Below are 22,682 nucleotides of genomic sequence, written 5' to 3' on the forward strand. Positions count from 1 at the left end.
AAAGCTTAGAATTACGGTGAAGCGGAGTAATCTCATGCTCAATATCATAATGTCTAAATGCACATCATTTCCTTAAACATTGACTTGTGTATTGTATTTGTGAGTAATGCACATAACTTATACATTGTGAATAAATAACATGTAACACTAAGATATGAATAATGTTCTTTTATTTTCAAACCACTCTAAACGTGTTACTATTTCAATGCATTAGTACATTCCGTGTGATCTAATTTGTAAGACATGAAACAATTGAGTTTGAATACGAGTCAAAATATGGAAACATTATTGAAAAATAATTTTTTTTTTTTTTTTTTTTTCATAAACTTTGTAAACACATTTGTCTAACATAAGAACACATAAGAACATTACTCCGTCGTCCAAAAACCAAAGAATAATTTTGCTAATGTGTGTGTAATCTGTGAACGATACTTCTATGTCGTGTAGTTAAATTGGATAGATAGTGGTATGGTGTGATGTGAAGTTAATAATCGTACGAATGAACTTCACACTGGAAGTAATAATGAAGACATCCCAGCCGTCAAAAAAATAACAAAGGTGAGTCAAGGTGATGTAAGAGAGTGGGACCCAAGAGATTATAGATAGACCAGAATTATTTGGGACAGGGACAAGAAATAGTGGGCCCAGCAAAAAAGATGTCACACCGCCGACGCTTCCAAGAACACCGTAGTTTAAGGTCCCTAGAGGGGCTACTCAATCTGGGACACTCACAGGAGCATATCTATCATTACCACCTAATTTGCATGTCTTTGGACCCTGCTTAGTGGGGTACTTTGAAAATACTTGATGGCAAATTGGCATATTATGTTTCAAATGTAAAATATTAAAACAAAAAAAATTTGAGGGAGTAGTTTATAAAAACTTGCTACGTAGTATTATCAAATTTATTTAAGGTTCAGAGTATATGAATGATATGTAAATGAGAAGAACTTTATGAAACAGAGGAGTATAAAGTAAATTTAGTGATTGTTTAATTTAATATTAATTGGCTTATATAATCAATGAGAAAGTGTTGATTTTGAATGTCTAGAAAAGATGCATTTTGTGACTACTTAGAGCAGAGCAATTAGAAGTAATTAACATTGAATAATTGTCATTTTTTGTTTAGTGATCAAAACCATATTGTTACCTCATGTGTTCATTCCCTCATGCTGTAGAATGTGCATGTTATACCATTATAAGGGTATAGTCGGGGTACATATTCTATCTTTTTTTCTTTTTGAATACTTGTATAAGAAAAGAGATACATTAGGTGTCTCGTCTCATTGCATGAGGGATTAAGGGCATGTTCTCTTCAGCTTGATATCAGTTCAGTTCAACTCATAATTTCCTTCTCTCATAAACAATTCAATTCCTAATTTCCATCTCTCATAAACAATTTAGTTCAGTTTAGATCAGTTCTGCTTAGTTCAGTAAATGAGAACATGCCCTAACCTATGTGTCGCCCTTACAAAGTGTGGACAGAGCTGGCCTGGATTACATTACAAAACTAACTTACCTTAAGAGTACATATTTCATGTAAAATCCGTTTAGTAAACGCATTTACTTTGAGCATCCTCCCATTAAATTGCATATACTGTAGCAGATTGCACTTAGTATCACTTTATTGCTTGTAAACCTACACTACTGTATGATCGATATTGATGATGATTTATGAAAATTACTTAAACTTTTGAATAAAGATAAAATCTTAATTAGCCCTTCTAATTTTTAATCATAATCATCCATTGTATAAAACAATATTGAAGATCATATTACAAGTCGAGCTATATATGAAAAACCATCCACCTACATTAATTTAATTCAATTAGCAGCTCGATTAGCTTCATTAGATAGAGACTAAGTAAAGAAACCGATTATAATGCACTATAACATGCATGTACCGAAAGAACTATAGAGCAAGCCAAGAGAGAAACGTTATAATTGTAGATTTGTAGTCGTAGTGTATAAGATCATGGAATAAATTACACGAAATATATTTGAAAACTACTAAAATTATCATGATTGATGAGAATATATAATACAACTATACAAGTACATAATACATGAAAAATGGACCAGCTAATATAAGGATAGTTAAGTGGGCCATAATGATGATGTTAACCCCAAAACCTCACCTTTTTCTTCCTTCTTATTCACGACCAAACCCACTCAATACCTCCCACCTTTCCTCACTTCTTCTTCTTCTTTCTTTCTCTTTCTATACTTCTTCTTCAATTTTCTCTCTCTAACTATTTCTTATTACTGTCCTACTATATATATTCACCAATCAATCTTTAATAATTTGGTTAATTTCAAAATTTGAGAGATTACATATATCTTTTATAAGTAATTATTATTTGATGATGGCGCATTCTTCTTTGCAAGTTTGCATGGATTCATCTGACTGGCTTCAGGTATATACATTTCATTTTTATTCATGCATAATCTTTTCTGCTTATTTTTATAATTAACCAATACTATATGGTAATTAACATAGTCAATTAATAAATCACCTACATTTTCACCTTTTTAAATGTTGTGTTAATTTCTCTATGCATTGTTTAAAGATGTTGATGATATGAAGAAATTTGAAATCTCAATTATTATGTATTTATGTTATGCTACATTTAATTTACATTATACATCTATTTATTTAGTATAATTAAACTTGTTAATTAAATTTTCTTGTTATTCTAAAGAGGGAGTGCAAGGTGAATAGGAAGGTTACTTAACAGCTGAATTTTACTTAATGGAATAATTAGTACTCAATTTTTAAATGTTGGTGTGATTTATGCTGTTTTCCCATATGTGTTACATCCACTGTAATAACATTGCTCTTGTACTTAATATACTGAGCTTTAAATGGTTGTAGTTTATCAGTTTATGTAAATAAGTCGCATTCACCTAAATACTTGTAAAGTCGTAAATGTATATTCTGTTAGTTTCTTATTATTTGCAACAAAGAGTTATTATTTGTGAGACATTAAATATTCATATTGTAAACTCGGTACTCAATATGCTATATGAATGTAGCAGGGCACAATGTCGGAGGAAATATCAACAGGGCTAGACTCATCCTCCTCGCCATCAGGAGGAACAACAACAACAGAGTGTATGCTAGCAGCAGCATGCTCGTCGAGGGCGGGACCGCCTTTAATGGAGAGAAGGCTAAGGCCACCACATGACCAACACCTGAAATGCCCAAGGTGTGACTCAACTCACACCAAATTTTGTTACTACAACAACTACAGCCTCTCACAGCCTAGGTACTTCTGCAAGACTTGTAGGAGGTATTGGACTAAGGGAGGAACCCTAAGGAACATCCCTGTTGGAGGTGGTTGTAGAAAGAACAACAAGAAATCGAGCTCGAAAAAATCCAACAATGACCAACAAAACCAACCCTTGAATGTCCATCTTCATCATGGTGGTGGTAACTCCATCCTTGGACCCAACTCGAGCCCTAACAACCCTATTGACCTCCACCTCTCATTCCCTCATGAAGTGCAATTCCCTCCTCACCTTGCTAACCTTATCGGCGCGCAAATGAGCCTCGCCGGTGGGGGTGGTTTCATGGAGGGTGGAGGTCTAATGAGGCCAATAGATTTCATGGAAAGCAAGTATGAGGGTTTAGTAGGAGGAGGAAGTAGAGGGCATGATTTTATGGGGGGCAATACTAATACAAATGAACAATTTGGTCTAATGGGTGGATTTGGAGGGTATAATGGTAATAATACTACTAATACTTTTGGTGGTATTTATTCTTCTAATTCATCACCTTTTGGAGTGTCTAATACTAATGATATGCATAATCATCATCATGATGGAAGTTCAGGAATTAGCTTCATGGATCAAAGATTGTTGCTCCCATATGATGGGAACAATGATCATCATCATCATCATCAAAGTGGGGTAGATGTTAAGCCTAACCCTAAGCTTTTGTCCCTTGATTGGCAAGACCAAGGTTGTGTTGCTACCACTACTACTACTACAACTAGTGATCATAATGGTGCCAAGGACTCATCTTTTGGGTACAACATGAATGGTAATGGTGCTAGTCTTGGCTCGTGGACCGGCTTGATGGGTGGTGGTTTTCAATCTCCTACCACTAATTCATTAGTCTAGCTACACCAAGGGAGCTTTGCATACGATAGGGCGCTCTGTGATGAGTATCTTAGTAATACGTCGTACTTAACTTTTACATACTCAATCTTTAATATCGTTATAGCTATTACTTACGATGACCTGTCTAAAAAAAACAATCATGATGGACTCTACTTTCATGTATGTTGAGAATATTATGATCAATATTTGTCCTTAAAACGCTTTACAGCGTAATTAGGTTTTTTTTTTTTTTTTTTTTTTTTTAATATAGTATTGATTAACCCGATCCGGTAACAATGTAAACTCGAGTTTTTTCAAGAGCAAGGTTAATGAAATGCATGTAATATAGACGTGGTCTAGGTCGTTATGGTTGTACTCCAATTTGAATAGCAAGAAAACGTCATGATAATGTGAATGAGACTTATGGGAGCTTCATTAAGTCAAAAAGGGAGTACACTAGAATAGCATGCCTTAGCTAGAGTAGTATTATTAGTCCATGTTGATGTAATTTGCTTTTATTCAATTTTGTTGTCTACCTTAGATTGGTTGGATCGGAAGACAAACTTAGGTTGTTGGGATTTGTTTGTCACACGAGGGCATATCATATATACATATGTGAAATATATATTGTATATTTTAATACTCAATTTAAATTCATGCACCAACATTACATGGCATATTCTTTCCATCTCACAATATTTGACTCATTTTGATTGAGTGTATGTAATCACAATATCTTAATTTGATCATATTTTTAAATAAAATTATTGATAAATAAGTATATATGTATATTTAAATGTTTAGTTTTGAAATTATTTGCTAGTGGATGATTAAAATTAAAGTATTGATGATTAAAGGTGTGTGTTGACAAATATATCTTAAAGAAACGGACAGGGTACATGGGACGGTGGAAATACCGTTATTATAATTTTGTACTTGGCATACTATATGCAACCTTTATTTTCTTTTCGCCGAGAACATGATAATGATGAGAACTACTACAACAAAACACATAATTAATTAAATTACAAAAGTAACTTGACCTAAATGTGGTTAGAATTTGAAACCTGGGAAATTAAAAAGAGAAAAAAAGCAAGAATTTCAGAAAGAAGAAAGTAAAATTCTGATGAGGAGTACAAAAGCATAATAACATGTGATTACAAAAACACTTTAAATCCAGAAAAATGTAGTATTTGCGCAAATTTTGTAAATGGTCCTGTACTGTACAACTGTAGGTTTGATCTATGAAATATCTTGGGTTTTGTAAACCATTAATTTCTCTCTTTCTAGCATGCTAGAAGATAATGCCAAAAAGTGATTTAGTTGGGCCAAAGGGTCAAAAGACAACCCCCAGCCTATAGATCCACTTGAAATCATAATCATTTGGGACGAATTACATGATTTCCTTTTGAGTTTTGAATCATAATAAGTTAAGTTAGTTGTTACTACCTCCGTTACAGGTCATGTGCAACGATTAGACATTTTCCCTCTCTGCTTTATGTCAAATCGTTGCACATAACCTGTAACGGAGGTAGTAATTTAACAAAAATTAAAAATAATTGAACCTTGCTTATTATGCTAAATAGAAGCTGTTGTGAGTTTAATTATGCAACTATGCAGGAGTACAATTATTTTGTTACTTCTCAATTCAAACATTGCAGATTTGTTGATGAAATTTTGAGTCTTTGAACAATTATAGACTGGTTTTAAGGGAATTTGAGATATAGATTTAATTTGGGATGTCATAAGTCTCATTACCAAACATGGCAGACATTACTTGAGTGCATAACCATTTTTTCACAAAATAACATTTTAAGAGATCGAGTTACTTCCATAATTCGATTTATTTGCTTCAAATGAGTTTTTGTCAAAGTGAAAAAGGGCCTCTAAAACATAAATGGAGATTAAAAAAAAGTTGACATTGCATGCATGAAAAAAATGAAGCAACTATTTTGAGTTTTCACACATCTAATAATGAAATTTAAATGAGGCAAATAATTTACGACAAATGGAGTAGGAACAAGCATTAAAAAAAAAAGAAAAATATGAGGAGTAGAACAACATTATTCAAAATTCATATATCTGTATTACTTTGTATATTTGATGTAAAACATTTCAAATAATTGGAATTTTAGTGTTTCATACATTTTGGTGCAACACTTTGTCATTTTTGATTCATAGCCATTTGTACAAGTTTTAATTTAGCTGATACAAACAATACGGAGTAGTGAATAAAATGGTTTAGTGAGTGTATTTGATTAAATAGACAAAAAGTTCTTAGAAAATAAAATGAATAAGATGAAGTATAGGAATCCCCAAAAATACTAAGAGAAGTGCAAAATGTAATTGTAGAAGTGCCTATTGTACATAGTAGTAGCAATTTATTGTACGAGTGTTATTAACTACTATATGAACAAGCTTTCAGCCCGTGAAGATACATACTCTTTCCGTATCTTAAAAATATTATACATTATTTAGAAATGGAGAGACTATATGATTATTTTTTTTCAACTATAAAAAATACTGAATACAGAGGACCGGTTCTCTTCAGCTTAAGGGTCTGTTCTCTTACGTTGAAATTCAGTTCAGTTCAGTTCAGCTCCTAATTTCCTTCTCTTATAAAATATTCATTTCAGTTCAGTTCAGTTCAGTTCAGCTGAGTTCAGTTCAGTTCAGTTCAGCTGAGTTAAGTTAAGTTCAGTTCAGTTTAGTCAATGAGAACAAGCCCTCAAGTTTAGTTCAATTCGGTTCCTAATTTCCTAAATATTCATTTCAGTAAATGAACATGGCCGTAGTAAATGAATTTTACTGCTCAAAGTGAATTACGGACTGAAGAATATTGGAGCATTTTCACGGGCACCCTTCCCTCTTTCTCTCAATCTATTCACCATTGAAGCGTAATCTGAATTCTCCGTTGAAGCTGATAGTGAGCTTTCTCTCCTCCATTGAAGCAGCTTCTCAGGTATTTTAATTTGTTGATTCTATCATGGAAATCAATTTCACAATCTGTGAAAATCGATAATTTACTTCAATTTAGGGTTTCTCTTAGGTTAATTTACTTCAATCCTAGAATTTTTCTATTCATTAAGCGAGAACAATATTTGATAATCTGTTGCAAAACCCTTTGATGCTAGGACGGAACTATGAAAATGGAGCCCAAATAACATTAGGTATATCTGTAAATTCATTTGGTAATCTGTAACTTTATTTTAATTTACAATTAGACGAGTGATTGTCAATTAGAAACTGGGTTCAATAAGTTTTCAAGAATTTATTTACTGATATTTTGGATGGGAGAGTGTTTTAGAAACTGGGTTATGTGTGGATGAATGCAAGCTAATTAAAGCAGATTGGATTATAATGGTGTTTGTGAATTGGTGATTTGGGTGTTGAATTTAGTTTCTTTTAGGTGTAAAGAGCCTCGCAACTTGGATCTTTTCGAATTTTATTTTCCGATAGAACTAAATTTCCCTTCGTAAAACGATAGCTTACTGTTATTTTTAGTGATTCTTTTTGTGCGATTTGTGTTTTATGTTGCTAATTAAGTTATTCCAGAGGTTTAATTTTCAAGAATCTATCTTCGTTTCCATTTATGATCAATGCAAATTAATTGGAATTTTCCTGCTCTGAGCTCTCCAAATGGTGTTCGTTGCATGGGACTATGGGAGTAAGGTTGTTGGTAGAGTGGTGTGACTTATGAGATCTTTGAGAAGAGGTGTGTGTCGAGTATAGTGTGGGTGATGGTGATGATATGTGGCAAGCATTGGGGGATTTGGAGAGGAAGAAAGTGGATGCCCCATTGTTATGCTGTAGAACCTCGAACCTGCTATAGGAATTTGAGTTGGCTAAAATGGGGGTTACTTTTTTTTTTTATTGATTGATGGTAATGATAAAGGCTATGATTTTGTTTCTATCTAATTATGTGAGAATGTTGGATCGTCTGTCCAATTTTGCTCTTTGATATGCCGACTGCTGTTTGCTTTTCTTGCTGTGTAATTTCCGATTCAAAAGGGGCATTTATATGGCTTGCTGCTAATGGTGAAAAATTTGTGATCTATGAGTTTTTGATGTGACATTCCTACTAACTACCTATAATTCCAACTAATAATGTTACTTATTCAAAAAAAAAAAAAAAAAAAAAAAAAAAAAAAAAAAACTAATAATGTTACGGTTACTAGTTAGTAGTTCTTTGGGGCTTTTATTGTATGGCTATGAAAATTATACTTTGTGTATGGTTTGCAACATTCCCTTGCGTGTGCTTTCTAGGTAAACATTTGTTTGTCAGAGATTTTATTTTAAGTATTATTTAGTCTAATACAAAGAGATTGCTCTCAACCAATGTTACCAATGTTGTGGTACACTGAGGGATACTAGAAACACAATTTGCTGAGTGATTGTGTTAAACTAGCCCAAAAGTGGACCTTGTCCCAATTCGCATGTTTAGGGGTGGGGGGGGGGGGGGGGGGGGTTTAGTTAATGAATTAGGTAACACTGCTCTCAACAATGCTTGATGACAATTATGGTCACAATAGATGCATAAAGCAGATGACATCTGTTGCAACCTTGGTATCTTTGTGTATTTAATGATAATGTGATTTAACTACAAAAAGGTCACCGGATGTTACTTTTCCTAAAATTTTGAGATAGAGTGACCCTTCTTAGTTGGAGGGTCACTTTAGGCAGAATACTGAGAATAGAGTTGCTTTGATACAAAAAGATCACTAGATCTGAAAAGGGTGTTTAGTTTGTTTAAGGGTCACTATGCGATGAAGAGGGTCAATATATGTAAAACGGATCCTGCTTTGTTTGTTATAGCTAAAGTTTGAAGTATAGATGATTTGAAGTTCACTGTTGCCTATTCAATGCGTGATACCCCTCTTTACTCAACGATTGATGTTGGCCTATATGTTCCTTTTTGTTCAGTTTAAGCCTTCAACTACTTAAAGTGGTGTTTGGCAATGGTAAAAAGATCCTTAAATTTCTTTTTGGGAGGAAGTCAATCTTATGTTAGAGGCTTATGGGGAGATTTTGTTTAAAAATGTGGAAAAGTTTGTGTGGATGTCGATCTTAGGAGAGAAATTGAAGCTGGTAATTTGCAGTGTATTATATTGAAGGCAACATAATCTGGTTCTGCTTCTTGCTTCTATAAGCAGAGGTTTAGGAGGGTTCTCTGATCAGTGGTGTACCCAAGTTCATCTTGCAAACAATCACTAAAATATCTCTTATCTCGTTTCATTTGGTGAGGCCTAATCCATACTTTTGATCCTTTACAGTATACAGCTGCATCAAAATTAACTTTGCACTAGCCAAGTGGTGGAGGGGAACGTCTGATTGCATTTGTAGGAGGCTTATACCTCATTCTATTTTATATTTATTTGCTTCTTTACATTTGCATTACCAGGCTACATCTTTGACGAGGTGAACATTGACTTTGCACAACCCAAGAGTTTGTACTCTTTTTCCCAATCTAAAAAGTGCCATATATGCTGATCATTTGTGAATGGCCTACAACCTACGAGCTTGGCAAAGAAACAGCTTATAATTATCTATGCCTTGCGTCTGCTTAGATTTAACACCACTATGATAGTGACTTTGTCGCCACTGTCTTTGCCCTGAACAGAGAGCATCTTTCCTCTTATTTTTCGTACCTTTGAGGCTTTAATTCTTTGAACTAGGGAAGAATTCTTTTTAAGTTGTCATTTCTCTCTAGGGATATTTGAACTAATTGGAACATATGATGCCTTTGAGGCTTTGATGTTTATGATTTTATTATCTGGAGACATTAAAAGATTTAAAATCAAAAGCAGGAAGCAGGAAACTAGGAATTATCTTTACTTTTGCTGTATCTGAATGAAAAAGACATAATTTGGGGGAAACGAAATAAAAACACACACATAAATAAAAAAGTACTTCTGTTCTTGCTTGAGCCGAGCCTTGGGCCTGCAGTTGTTTGGCCTGAACTCTAGCTGAATCTGAAACTTCATTAGTTTTTAAGTTGGGAACATTTTTAGTTTGCTGCTAGACAAGTCTGTGAACACTTTAAAATGGAATGCCTACTAATCTCTTCTTATCTTTTCCATGACTTATAATTGTACTTGTGATATTGTGTCCTTATGTTTTCCGTTGTTCCTTCTCAGGTTAGAGGATATTAATCAAGATCAGCTGTGCTTGTACTTCCCAAGAGGCAGCTTTTTTTATTGTGAAGAATTTTTCTTGCGTTATCTAATTCTCTGGTGGAATATGCATTTCATTAAGCATTTAAGGAACTTACATGTACGGTCTATATTTGAAAAAAAGTATATCTTATCTCAAACTCGCTGTCTGCAAACTGACGTAGCTCAGAAGACCAAGCCTAAGAAGTACAAATATCCCTCAGTCTACGACCCATATGGATCAAGACCAGCACCATCGGAAAAAGTCAATCAGTTAGCAGAGCAAATAATTACCCTAACGGCTGAAGAACGAGCTCAAATCGGTCCAGCACTCAGAGAGATACTCAAACATCCTAAATTGGAGAAGATTTCAACAGAAGGCTTAGACTTGGGTGCTGCAGCTGCTGGAACCAACACTCAGGCTGAGGAGAAAAAGGAAGAAAAAACTGCATTCGACGTGAAGTTGGAGAAGTTTGATGCTACTTCCAAACTTAAGGTGATTAAGGAAGTCAGGGCGTTGACCAGTCTAGGACTGAAGGAAGCCAAAGAGCTAGTGGAAAAGGCACCGGTAGTACTTAAACAGGGGCTCACAAAAGAAGAGGCAGCAGGCATAATTGAGAAAATAAAGGCTGCTGGAGGATCTGCAATTATGGAGTGAAACAGAACTAAGTCAGAAAGCAAAACCCATGAAACTAATGGATAGGTTTCAGGAGCTTCTGGTGTTTTTTACGCTTCTAAATAGTTCTAATAGACAGCAATTATTCCGGCTACTACGAGAAATGAAGAGATTAATAGTTTGGCATATTTTTCTATGGGACTTAATGATGTTGGTTAGTTGTGCTGTAGTCCATTGTGCTTTGTAACTGGGATTTTCTTCTAAGTTCTGAATATTATTGATATTTTTGCTCCAACAAGTCCTGACTTTAACAATAAGAATTAAGAACTAAGAAGAAGATGATCAGTACCCTTGAGAACAGGTTTGGCACTTATTAGTTTTTTGCTCCAACAAGTGCTCTAATATTATTTTTGTCTGTAATTCAGAGAATTATTTTTACTTGCTCTTTTTGCTCCAAAAAGCTCACAACCAAAGAACCCCCTCCCATCCCCAACCCTCAAAACCGCCACCCTTGTCTTCCCCCACCTCCAAACCACCACATGGGGTGTGGGAAGCCGGAAGGGAGGGGACGGTTGTACTTTGCTTTTGTCAAAAAAAAAAAAAAAAAAAATGAAAAATGGAGATGTTTAATAAATTAAAATCAATATGACGTTATGAATTCCAACTTTAGCTAGTTTGATTTTTATAATCTCAATTACGCTCAATTTAACTACACATTATTCATAATTGTATTGAAAGCAAAATTCACTTTTATGGGCTATGTCAAATTTACATCCAACAAATATGTACATCAAATAATTCACAATTTCATGTTTTTTAAACCAAAAAGTTTGGACATCTACATGAAATCTCAATGTTCTAGCTCTACAGAACGCTTCAGTACGCAATTCATTATTCGAACAGAAGTTTGTCATTTCAACTTGCTGGTTCAAATCTGCAGACACAGTCGTAAATGTTTCCCTTCAGTAATTTCTCTGCCAATCTCTGGTTCTTCACCATGGCAAGCTGCGAAACAATATTATATAATATTAACTTAATAATGGTTCAAAAAGGAAATGGGGGTATGTAATTCCTCTATTCATGAAAACTTTGTAAGAAGCAGGGTTACAATGCTCACCTTCAGAGCATCACATTTGAACTTAGCATTGAAATTAGTATGAATAGCTCGGCCCATGCCTTCCAAAATTACCTGCACGCCACAAACATACATCATTCATATGATTTGCGTTCGCATTCACTGTTTTATTTATATTTATTCTTCTTTGTTATTTGAACTAGCAAGTGGTAATATTAGTCGAGCTCGAGCTTTGATTTCTAACTTGTATGAAATGCATCTCATCATTCAATTAAGAACTAACACAACAATGTAAAAAATTATGAATCAACTAAAAAATCTCTCTAAAAGTAGTGCAGTAAACATACCAAATCAGCATCTTTGGCAGCAGCAGCTACCTCAGAGCTCACTTGTCGTAAGTCGATGCATGGACTTCCACATCCATTTTCAACAACCATCAGGGGAACGGAAGGCAATTCTTCTTTAGAACATTCTTGGACATTTATCATTGCATCCACAAGAAGCCCACCAGCTTCAGCTGCTCTTCGGAGAATATCACAATTCTAGGAATAGAAAATTGAAACATGAATTCATTTAGAACACGCACAGTGAACCTCATGCTCAAAACAAACACGAGATTAAAAACATACCTTTGCTGCCTCTGCAACAATGTCAGGAAGCTCCATGGCAGTCACATCATTAAGAGCAGGGAGTGAGTTTGCTACCAGGACAACCTGCAAAGAAATCACCGTACCAACTAACAGTTAGATGTAAAGGCATAAGGAAGAAACAATTTTTAGTCGGACAGGCCATCAAATACTTAAGAGAGAAAAAGAGTAGATATGGGAATCATATTAAAACGTCCAACATAATGAATATGAAAATTATAGTGAAAAAGTGAGAAAATCATTTTATACATTCAGTTTGGCTTAAGAATGAAGAGCTTCAGTACTTGATACCAACATTAACAGAAAGTTAAAAGAAAGAAGGATAAATAAAGGCTAAAAACGCAATACAATGATCTTCATTAACTTACATCAGCTTAGGTGTTTTTTTTGTTTTTTTTTATTTTTTTTACAGACTTATCATCTCTAAATATCGAATGTACATGTTATTTACAAGAGCCTACAATCACACTTACTTCAGTTCCACGTCGAAGAAGCTCTCTAGCAAGGGGAAGCATCCCTAAGACAACGTCAGCACCAGAATTATCTACAAACAGCAATGCCCGTTTATGAGGTGGTGGCTTTTTGCCACTTGATCCAAGCATACTTTCCTTGAACATATCAAAATCATCCACCTGATACATGAGATCAAATCATTAACAGACAGGACAGTGGAAAACAATCCAAGGACTAAGCCCATAAAGTGAGGAATGATACAATGCGGTGTAGAAATTTGAAAAAAAGAAAAAAAAAAGAAAAAAGAAAAAACAAACAAACAAACAAACAAACAAAAACACTATGATCAAAATCATATTAGTACACTTACCCGCCATGGTCTTTGCATCTTTTTCCGACTCATTCTATAAATCTCAATAATTGTCCCTTTGTGATAGAGGTCCACACATGCACGAGATCCCCAATCAAAAATGTTTGCTGCAAGGACTCCCTCAATCAAGGTAAACAGTCTATCCTCCTGCATAAATAAGAGAATTGTATATAAAGATCTAGAGCAAAAGTAAACGCTCATTGATATTACCATTATATGAAAACCACAGATGCTCTTGTTCTTGTTCTATGACGTTTGAACATGAAAACAACAAAGACTCACACATACCTCAGACATGCTGTCAAGCTCCATAAGAAGGTCAGGTAAAACAGCAAGGGAAGCCTCATTTTCCCTACAAAACATGAATGCATAATTAAGATTTATAAAAGAAAGCATTTGACATTGGTCTGAGCAATATTATAATCATTAGGTTGATGACAATAGTTAAGTAAGACAATTAGATGCTCTTAAATTCCCATTCATTAACCTTACTATGTTTTTGCTTCTATACGATAAAGTACGAATGCGGGTACCTTTGCTTTATGCTTCTATATGCATCATTAAACTGAAATTCCCTCAAGCATTCCTCCCTCAGTTCCAGAAGATTTGCAAGTCCTAACTTCCCATAAGCAGCAGGCTCTTCCATCAACCTATTAGGAGTTCACAAATAAAACTGTCAGATTTAATCTTCAGTATTTGAGAACCATCAATCTTGGAATATACAAGTAATGACTAATAATTAAGTACCTACCAGGTGGCTAAAGACAGAAATTTCTGCTATGAGAAGGTGTTCAAGAACAACATTGGAGAGCATATTGGCATACTAATCATACAATAAGCAACAATAGTAACAATCGAGCCAGATATGACTGAAAATGGTTATAGTTAAAGATCCAAAAGCAACTCAACTCATCCAGTTCAACATGAAAAATTCAAAAGTCAGCTAAAATTGTGTTCCTAGTTACAAGACCATAAGCAATCAGTTTACACAAGCTTGAAGCTTTTTTCCGCATTAATTTTTATTCCTTTTTAATTGCTATAAAATTTAATTGGTTGAGTGTAACATGTGATTACAGATATTTCCTTTCTAGTGACATTAAAAGTTCCTGGGCAGGGGGGATGAACAGAACACTGACATCAGTATCAGTAGTTTCAGTGTCGGTGTCAATAGAAACTAAGAAACTTGCCAACCGAAGTTGTGCTCTCCAACAAAAGCTTAACCAAAGACTCATATCCTACGAGATTCATCCAACATACAGAACCATTTTAAAAATTTCTGCTATAAAGTATCAAATTCATGGAAGCAATCTAAAAATAACATGCATTTCGCTAGTTATTTAAATATAAATAGGGTAAATAAAAAAGGAACAACAGGAGACCCTCGTCATGAGGGGAGCACCTGATGCACAAGTTTGAGACCAGAGTAGATATATATGACTCCACTTGTATACCAGTGCACATTCAATATATTCACCTGGCCAAGTGGGCAGAAAATGCACGAGAAAAAGCATCACCCCTTCTTTTAGCATCATCAGTACCTCCTTCACTTGCCACAGCCTACGAACAAACATTAAAAATGGTAATCAGAAAATAATGAGACAAAAAAATTCTTTGTCAATCTAGAGGAAAAAATAAAATTAATGACCCTGAATCCTAATGACAGCAGACATTAGGTATATAAAGGCCAGTTAACAACTATAACCACTTACCTTGTCAACAAGATCTGGTAGATGCTCAGACAGCACTGTAAGCCAATACCTACAATACAAGCAATAAAAAGCGATATGAGCATACTACACAAAATTTTTAGATGTTATCTGGATCGATAGACCAGATTAGAAGGGTTTTATAGCACATTACTTACTCTAGCTCACCATGTTCCGAGAGATCAATGGTGTTAGGTTCATACCTGCACAAATATTATAGAATATATTCAGTGCAAATTTATATACTTCGTAATTAATTTTTATGGCATGAAGCACAAACAAGCCATACGGAGTCAAAATTTCTAAGTAAAAATCAACTTCCACAAAATATTTCTATTTTTTTTTAGAAGTATAGGATCAACATTGACTCAGCAGCAGCAAAGATGACTTAAAGATTACTCCTACATTTTTGAGTCCGCCAACAAAGGGAACACATCCAAAGTAGGAACAAGGTGCAAAACTCCAACGTTCAAGCTGCTTGCATCAGAACGCAGAGTATCTCCTCGTGATAAAGGAACTTCAAAGCCCCCAAGTCCAGTTGTTCCAGGAGGAATCAGGGGAACAGGAGCAATAATTTCAGTTCCTTTCTGTACAAATTTTTCCATCCATGATATCTGCAATTTTGAAGCCCAGAAAGTGTTAAAAGCTAAAGGAGAAATTCTAAGAATTTAAGTTCATAATATTTCATGTATACTACAAGGAACAATACAGCAAAAGAGTTCATTTAAAAGTGGCAAAATCATTCTAATCAGATTCGCTTTATTTTAAAAGTGTATCTATACACTCTATACACCCACATTCAAAGGCTCAACTCCCAACAAAAATTTAAGAGAAAACGTATAAAGATTGCTTCCAGGAAGTTATCTGCTAACAACTGAACTCTAATCTTGAAATAATGATAGTATTAAGGATTAAGTTCTAAGGGTCTACCGACTTAGTCATGTGGGTTGAGATCAAGATTATGCCCAATCTTACAGCCTACATAGTTATTTATAAATACAAATAATGTGGCAAAATAAAATGTATTAGAACATAAGGTGGTACACCTAATAGATTACTTCCAATATGTAATAGACCAAACCAGCTTTCCAATTCCTAAGCCTAAACCGCCAATCAAGTTGTACTATCAACGGAAGGGGAAAGCAGCCAACACTTTAGCACCTCCACCACATGAGGACAAGGGTAGTTAAGTTCTGCAATTTCAGAAGGGGAGGGGAGCAACACCAACACACCTAGTAGTGGAGCAATTTGACAGTAAAGCAGGAAGTAGCAGTAGAATGAGACAAAAGCAATTAAGGGCAATGTAGCCTAAGCTTGTATATATAAGAATGTTTGTCTTAGAGGGAAGGGCATGAGATTAGACAATTGTAATAGAGAGTAGTATCCTAAAGATACTTTTGGAGAGTGGTAGGCTGAAGCTACCGTTATCTTTCAATCAATCAATCATCAACCTTTCAATCTTATTTCCTTGTTTGTGTGTTTTGCTTGTGTTCTTGTCTCTGTTTTGCGTAAGTATAGTCAGTGAGGTAGTGAGTTCATCACACAATATCACCAAGGATTGCAACTGCTTCAGCATGAGATAGGAAAAATTGGCATGACCAAGCATAAGATGCTATAGGCTCACAGAATTTATTGCATTCTTTTATTACCTTCTCATTTAAATCTCCCAAAGGCGGGCCATGGATCTTTCCTCCAACATATGGTGCACCCATAGGAAACCGTTCCACCAATTGATGGACCATCACATCATCAAGACCGTGTTTTTCATAACTCATAAATGCGCCCAAAGCTCCAAGAAATCCTTCATGCCTCAAGAACATCGCTTTCGCATCGCCTTTAGACCTAGATGAAAATCATAAATGGAATTATCGAAATGACCATGCCATACATGAAACTTCACCCTCATGCCTCACATGAGGCTCCTGCCTATGGCCAGGTAAGACAGTAAGAGGAGATGGCCTAAGTAAGTAGACAGTCATCATTCTGAAATCTGAAGTAGTAAAGCAATATTAAGTTACTCACCAAAACTGAACAGCAAAGGAGATAGTATCCATTGTATATGCATGTCCTCTGATGAAAAAGCCTCCAAAGAATATGCGTTTGAGGCCAAAGCGAAGAGCATTTAAGTAAGCTATCTGAAAATTACCACACATAGTACGATATTCAGTTACTAAGGAAAGCAAAAGTTCAGCGATATCTATGTAAAGCTGTCTAGAATTGTAACCAAACTTTAAAACTCTATGAATGAAGGGGTTCACAATTATTATAGATTTATTCAACCAAGAAGTTATTCACCAGCATTAAAAGAAATAGCCCGAGAATCATAATCAGTGGTCAAGCAAGCTCAAAGAACAAATGCAGGACACCAGATATTCCAAGTGAGGGAATAAAATGAAAACTGAGGTCACTATTACAGACAAGGACTCAAGGAGTTATGCCACTGTATAGCTTTTCTGATCGGACATTTAATATAGATATCTGTTCATAACCTTCACACAGTTGACCTCATAAGTGCAACTATTTTAAGATTTAACTAATCCATCGTTTGTAGAGGAAAAGGCAAATCCTACATCATTACTTTCAAGCCATCACAGCATTCTCAGTTCAAGATATCCATATCCTTAATTCCTTATTCAATGATCTCTCTAACTTACCTGCCCAATGTTATATGAAATCATTCGCAGGAGTGAAAGAGATATATCTTCAGGTCTATAATCTTCAAGCTCCTTGTTTTCAGAAATTGTCTTGCCAAAACTAGAAGCAATTGTTGATGCAGATAGACCAATCTGTGAATATAAGATGTAAATCAGTGAAAGGTAAGTACCAATATCAGATAACACATCAGTTAGATACTGAACACCTTAATGTTACCTTGGAATAATCCATACCACCATAAATATCCCCAACAAGCATGTCTATGGTTCTATTATCTCCACGTTGGCTCAACTCCAGAAGCTCATCGAAGCTGTAGTAAGAGGAAATTAAAAGGTTAGGAAAATTTTCATATAAAGAGAAGAAACTTGAAAAGTGAAAAAAAGTACACCCAATATGACCTCTTGCACTGGGTCAACAGCTTCCCTAAACCCCAATATGTACCACCTCCGACATTTGTACCACTTACACGTTCGAACTTCCCATCACCATCGACCTATATCAATTCCAGATCAGAACATATCTATTGTTATGAGACATTACGCTTTAAATAAAATGTAGTCTATTCAAATTGGCTTTACCTTTATCATACTAACACCAGATCCAATGTTTACAAGAAGGTAAGGAAATAAATCATTTTGATCTATCTGCACGAACTCTTTCTGACCCTCCATATGCGTAAAGGCCTCGTGACGAATTGCCTATGCAGAAAACCAAAACACTCAGAGTACATACTCTTGGATCTTGATAGAACCATGTTAATCCAATATAATTATCTCAATAAAAAAAATATTTTCATAAACCTAAAATCATGATGGAATTCTAATTTCACACATACAAGGGGGATATCATGCACCGATAGACACTTGCATGCCAAGTACCCCTTTCTTTTTATTGAGCAAACAGGAACATAAGTATGCAAATCATAACAATATGTTTAACACAACATAAATTATTAAGTAAAATCATGAAACTACATAATTGCACTTCACCTACTTGAGACAACTAGTTATAACTAGTTATGTACTTTTTTTCAATTTATAACATCTTAGTATCTAACCATAGATTTATATCAACTACTCCTATTTGATGGTAACCATGACATGGGTTCCGGATCTAAAATATTCACATAAAACCATGTGAATGATTTCCTTTCTTTACTATTCTTCCTACCCCTATATTGGAACAAGCTGGCTATGCACATGCTTATACAGGGGATAATGACCTTCCATTGTCCAATAAGGCAATAACCATAAGTTACACTGAAACAGAACAAGGGTGACCAAACCATCTAAATTATATAGAATATGCAAAGACAAATCTTATTGCTCACGTTACCCATATAATCTATACTTCACGCAAATACATATCATTGGCAACAAGATTTATAACTATAGAGTTATTAGAAATAAAAGCAACTAAATGTTCACCTTGAGCAAAAAATTCGCTCCAGCAACAAGACAATCCATCTCATCCTCCTTGTCAAGACTAACACCAAGTCTATCTTTAAACAGGTCTGTAAATTTGTATGCTCCACCTCCTGTGGCCTTCACCCATATGCAAGCAAATATGAGATTATTATATACAAATATCACTAAGTCGATGAATGAAGAGCTGAAGTAATTTAAATAAAAAGGGTTTATGAAAGAACATAAATCGCCGATCATTGTTGAGAATCAAATTATCTTGTTATTTGTCTACGAGTATAAGAGACGATAAGAAAGAAATTTGAGGCTTGGTTATGAAGAAATTCCACAACTCAACCACTTATAGCCTCCTTAAAAAAGGATCATACAAATCTACAGGTGCAACATCCTTAATAAGCTAATGTGAATTCTTATACCTAGTACTTTTGAAGACAAATCGAAAACTGCATTTACCTTGACTACAACATTTTCATTTGACAAGGCATCAGTAGGCCAACAACGAGCAACCATCCCTGCGTCATAAGGGAAACATTTAAATATAATAACTAATACATCTTTCAGTACATAGTGAACAAAATTTACAGCAGCTCCAAGGCCTCCAACAAAATCACGAGTAAACAAAGTTGAATAAAGTCACTGCAGTGTTAAGGACACACACTCAAAGAAAAACAAAAGAAAAAAAAAGGAGGGAACCATGCTTAATATAATCAAATACCTCCACAGTGTAGTTGCTTTGACTTGATGAAGTCCAGACACTCATTTATCTTAGCAGTTTCAAATTTTACAAAATGAAGTCTTCCACCAAGTATTGGATAGCTTCTCCTATTACCATTAGAAATTCCAAATCTCTGCTTCATTGACCTCTTACGCTTATCTTCAGCTGATTTATTCTCATGTCTTGAAAAATAGACAAGCTTGATGAGGGATCCTGGCACACCAACAAAAAATAAGTTCCCAATTGGTCATTTTAGTGAGCTGGACCTTTAAAATCAAAATAGATGAATGCAATGGAGAAGGATCAAGTTAATACAAGAATAGTGACCAGTAAATAAAAGGAATGTCAATTATCATAATGGAAAGAATTAAAGATAACATGCAGCCAAACTTTATCTATCTATAGGATCCAACTGAATAAGATATTCTATCTAAGCTTGAAAATTCATGCAAAAAAGCTTCGGCCATGGTTTCATTTTGGTGGTTGCAACCTAAAGCAAACCCTTTGATGTAGCAGTGATTTAAGTGCATGCCCACTTTAGTGTACCAAAAGTGGACCCTGTTCCTCAAATAGACATAGACCTTTCTTTCAAATACTTGGCCAATATAGCGGAGTAGATTATAGAAGTTTCAGATTTGGATTGGAAGCAGTTAAGTATCATCATTCATCAACACTACATTTCAGAAAGACAACACAATGAAAAATTTGAGCTAAATACTTTAAACTTAACAAAGATACCCCTCCAAAGAAATGAAATAAATGCAACTCTCTTTCACTTGGTCCTCAATCAAGGCCCTTACAACATATATATTGTTCTGGGGAAAGGGTTGCAAGATCCAAACATCAAATACAACAATGCACCTAATCTAAGCACGAGATCCTGATAAAATCCACTCACTACCTTTCCACACTAAACAGCCAATTCCACATTAAACAACCAATTCCACTTACATGCAGACAAGAGACAACTCCAGTTCATATCCTTATCCTTGATACATGATATACACTTCAACTAGTATTACTACATTGGCCGTTTAATTTGGCCACAATACTTCAGCCTAACCTACACATAATCTGATCACACTTCCCATCAACTAATCAACATGCAACACAACAAACTAAGATCAACACCAAGAAGCACACTAAGATCCTACAAAGCTAGCACTCAAAAAATGATCAATGTGACATCCCACAACCATTTCCTACCAACTCAAAAAGTCAAAATCCATAAGAAAATCTCAGCAATCAAGCTCAAGACTAACACAAACAACTTAAAAAATCCACAAATTTACAAACTTTCACATCACCCCATCAAAATCCCACATTAAAAAAACCAATAATTCCACAAAAAAATTGAAAAATTAGAATTCACCTCCAATGTCTAAAGCCAAATGTGAAATATCATCAGATTGATTAGGCAGCAAAATAGTTGGGTCTTTCTCCTCAAAATTGCCTTGAATAGCAGCACCACTAAGGTCAAGCTGCGGCCGTGAACCCGACCGATGAATCGAACTTCCGGCAGCCGGAGGAGCCATTTCCGATTCTCTCTCCTCAATTTTAGTTGAAGTTCTATCTTCAATCACTGGTTTTATACTGTCAACTGGGTTTTTGATTAAATCAGCCATCACTGAATTTTATACTTGTAAGTTTCCCAATAAACTTGCTCTCTTTCTCTCTCTCTTCTCCCACCAACCAACCCCAACTCCCCTCTAACCCCCACCAATAATTTTTCTGGGGTAATTCACACTTTCAAGACTTTGTCCTGTTTCAAGAAATACCCATAAATTTATCTGGGTCAAATACTCAAAATTTCAAAACTTTATGAATTACTTATTCATATAGTAGTATTGATTAAGTCACTGGTTATGAAAATGGATTATGGGATGATCCGATGAGTTCTTAAATTTTTTGCCCAATTTTGAAAAATGGGGCTTTGAATTGAATTGTATGGAGGTGAATGGTGAATAAATGGGTGTTTGAGTTTGAGAAAAGTCTCCAACTTTACTGTAGAAATCAATGACTTCACAGTACACAGTAATGTCAGAATTATTGATGAGTGATGGATATTGCAAAATAAGCGCGGAGTAGTGGAGTATTACGTCATATGGAGTAGTGTATTTAGACGCTTAGGGCCTATGTATTTGCCATGTTTATGGGAGAATAATCTGGATTTGGTGGTATATTTTCCCTCAATGGTACATTTTTGTATACAATTATATTGTACCATTAAAGTATAAGTTATCTGAATAGTATTTTTTACTCCGTATGTACTATTATACATGTAGTGGCATGTTAAATCCATAGGGCCTATAGGCCAAGAGTTTAGGTAAATACATCACTTATTGAAAATATTAATTATTTGTTTTATAGTTTGGTCGTGTTTTGGTGGTCAACGATTATGATCAAAGTTATCAAGCATGCAATAAGACTAAGGTTTTTATTGTATTCTTCTAGCCCCCCACACATTGCCTTTAAAGACTTTTCAAATGTTAAAGAATAGATGATTCAAAATTGAGGAACAGTCACATTACTCACATACCTCCGGCGTGTCCGCCTGCATAAGTTGACAATATAAGGATTTGATCATCGGAAGGTTAAATGTTGGTTGATGGAAGTGGCGTATGTTGGTAAGAGACCGAGAGAGTGTAGTGGTACTTGTTGAAAATGACGTTAGTAGTGGGCGTCAGTTGACGGTATTGGTGGCGGTGACAAGAGCTGTTCTGAATACTGAACTGGGCTAAGCTGAATTGAACTGTTTTTGAGAG

General features: G+C 35.0%; 2 protein-coding genes and 1 pseudogene across 4 annotated transcripts; 2 read left to right on the top strand and 1 right to left on the bottom strand.

Moving 5' to 3' along the window:
• Positions 1-2,210: 2,210 nt before the first annotated feature.
• LOC145598190 (dof zinc finger protein DOF5.6-like) lies at positions 2,211-4,751 on the top strand. 2 transcript variants are annotated; one of them, XM_081654507.1, is made up of 2 exons: positions 2,211-2,417; positions 3,037-4,751. In XM_081654507.1, the coding sequence occupies exons 1-2, from the start codon at positions 2,364-2,366 to the stop codon at positions 4,123-4,125; spliced, it is 1,143 nt and encodes a 380-aa protein (XP_081510633.1). In that variant the 5' UTR covers positions 2,211-2,363; the 3' UTR covers positions 4,126-4,751. The 2 variants fall into 2 exon arrangements, with proteins under 2 accessions (XP_081510633.1, XP_081510635.1); XM_081654509.1 differs by having other exon boundaries at positions 3,040-4,751.
• Positions 4,752-6,921: 2,170 nt separating this feature from the next.
• Positions 6,922-11,170, top strand: LOC145597646 (large ribosomal subunit protein bL12c pseudogene; annotated as a pseudogene). Its single transcript, XR_014103380.1, has 2 exons — positions 6,922-7,066; positions 10,242-11,170. The product of XR_014103380.1 is annotated as a large ribosomal subunit protein bL12c pseudogene (transcript).
• A 428-nt stretch (positions 11,171-11,598) lies between these two features.
• Positions 11,599-21,970, bottom strand: LOC145597794 (pantothenate kinase 2-like). Its single transcript, XM_081654040.1, has 22 exons — positions 21,290-21,970; positions 19,918-20,130; positions 19,656-19,714; positions 19,206-19,322; positions 18,357-18,476; positions 18,177-18,271; positions 17,995-18,088; positions 17,778-17,909; positions 17,146-17,258; positions 16,773-16,965; positions 15,529-15,737; positions 15,282-15,326; positions 15,127-15,175; positions 14,892-14,974; positions 13,951-14,067; positions 13,706-13,769; positions 13,418-13,564; positions 13,068-13,226; positions 12,577-12,660; positions 12,295-12,489; positions 11,990-12,061; positions 11,599-11,877 (listed from the first exon to the last, which is right to left on the bottom strand). The coding sequence occupies exons 1-22, from the start codon at positions 21,540-21,542 to the stop codon at positions 11,788-11,790; spliced, it is 2,703 nt and encodes a 900-aa protein (XP_081510166.1). The 5' UTR covers positions 21,543-21,970; the 3' UTR covers positions 11,599-11,787.
• Between the last annotated feature and the right edge of the window lie 712 nt (positions 21,971-22,682).

This window comes from Chenopodium album, chromosome 20 (genome assembly GCF_948465745.1).
Source record: "Chenopodium album chromosome 20, dcCheAlbu1.1, whole genome shotgun sequence".
NCBI lineage: Eukaryota > Viridiplantae > Streptophyta > Magnoliopsida > Caryophyllales > Amaranthaceae > Chenopodium > Chenopodium album.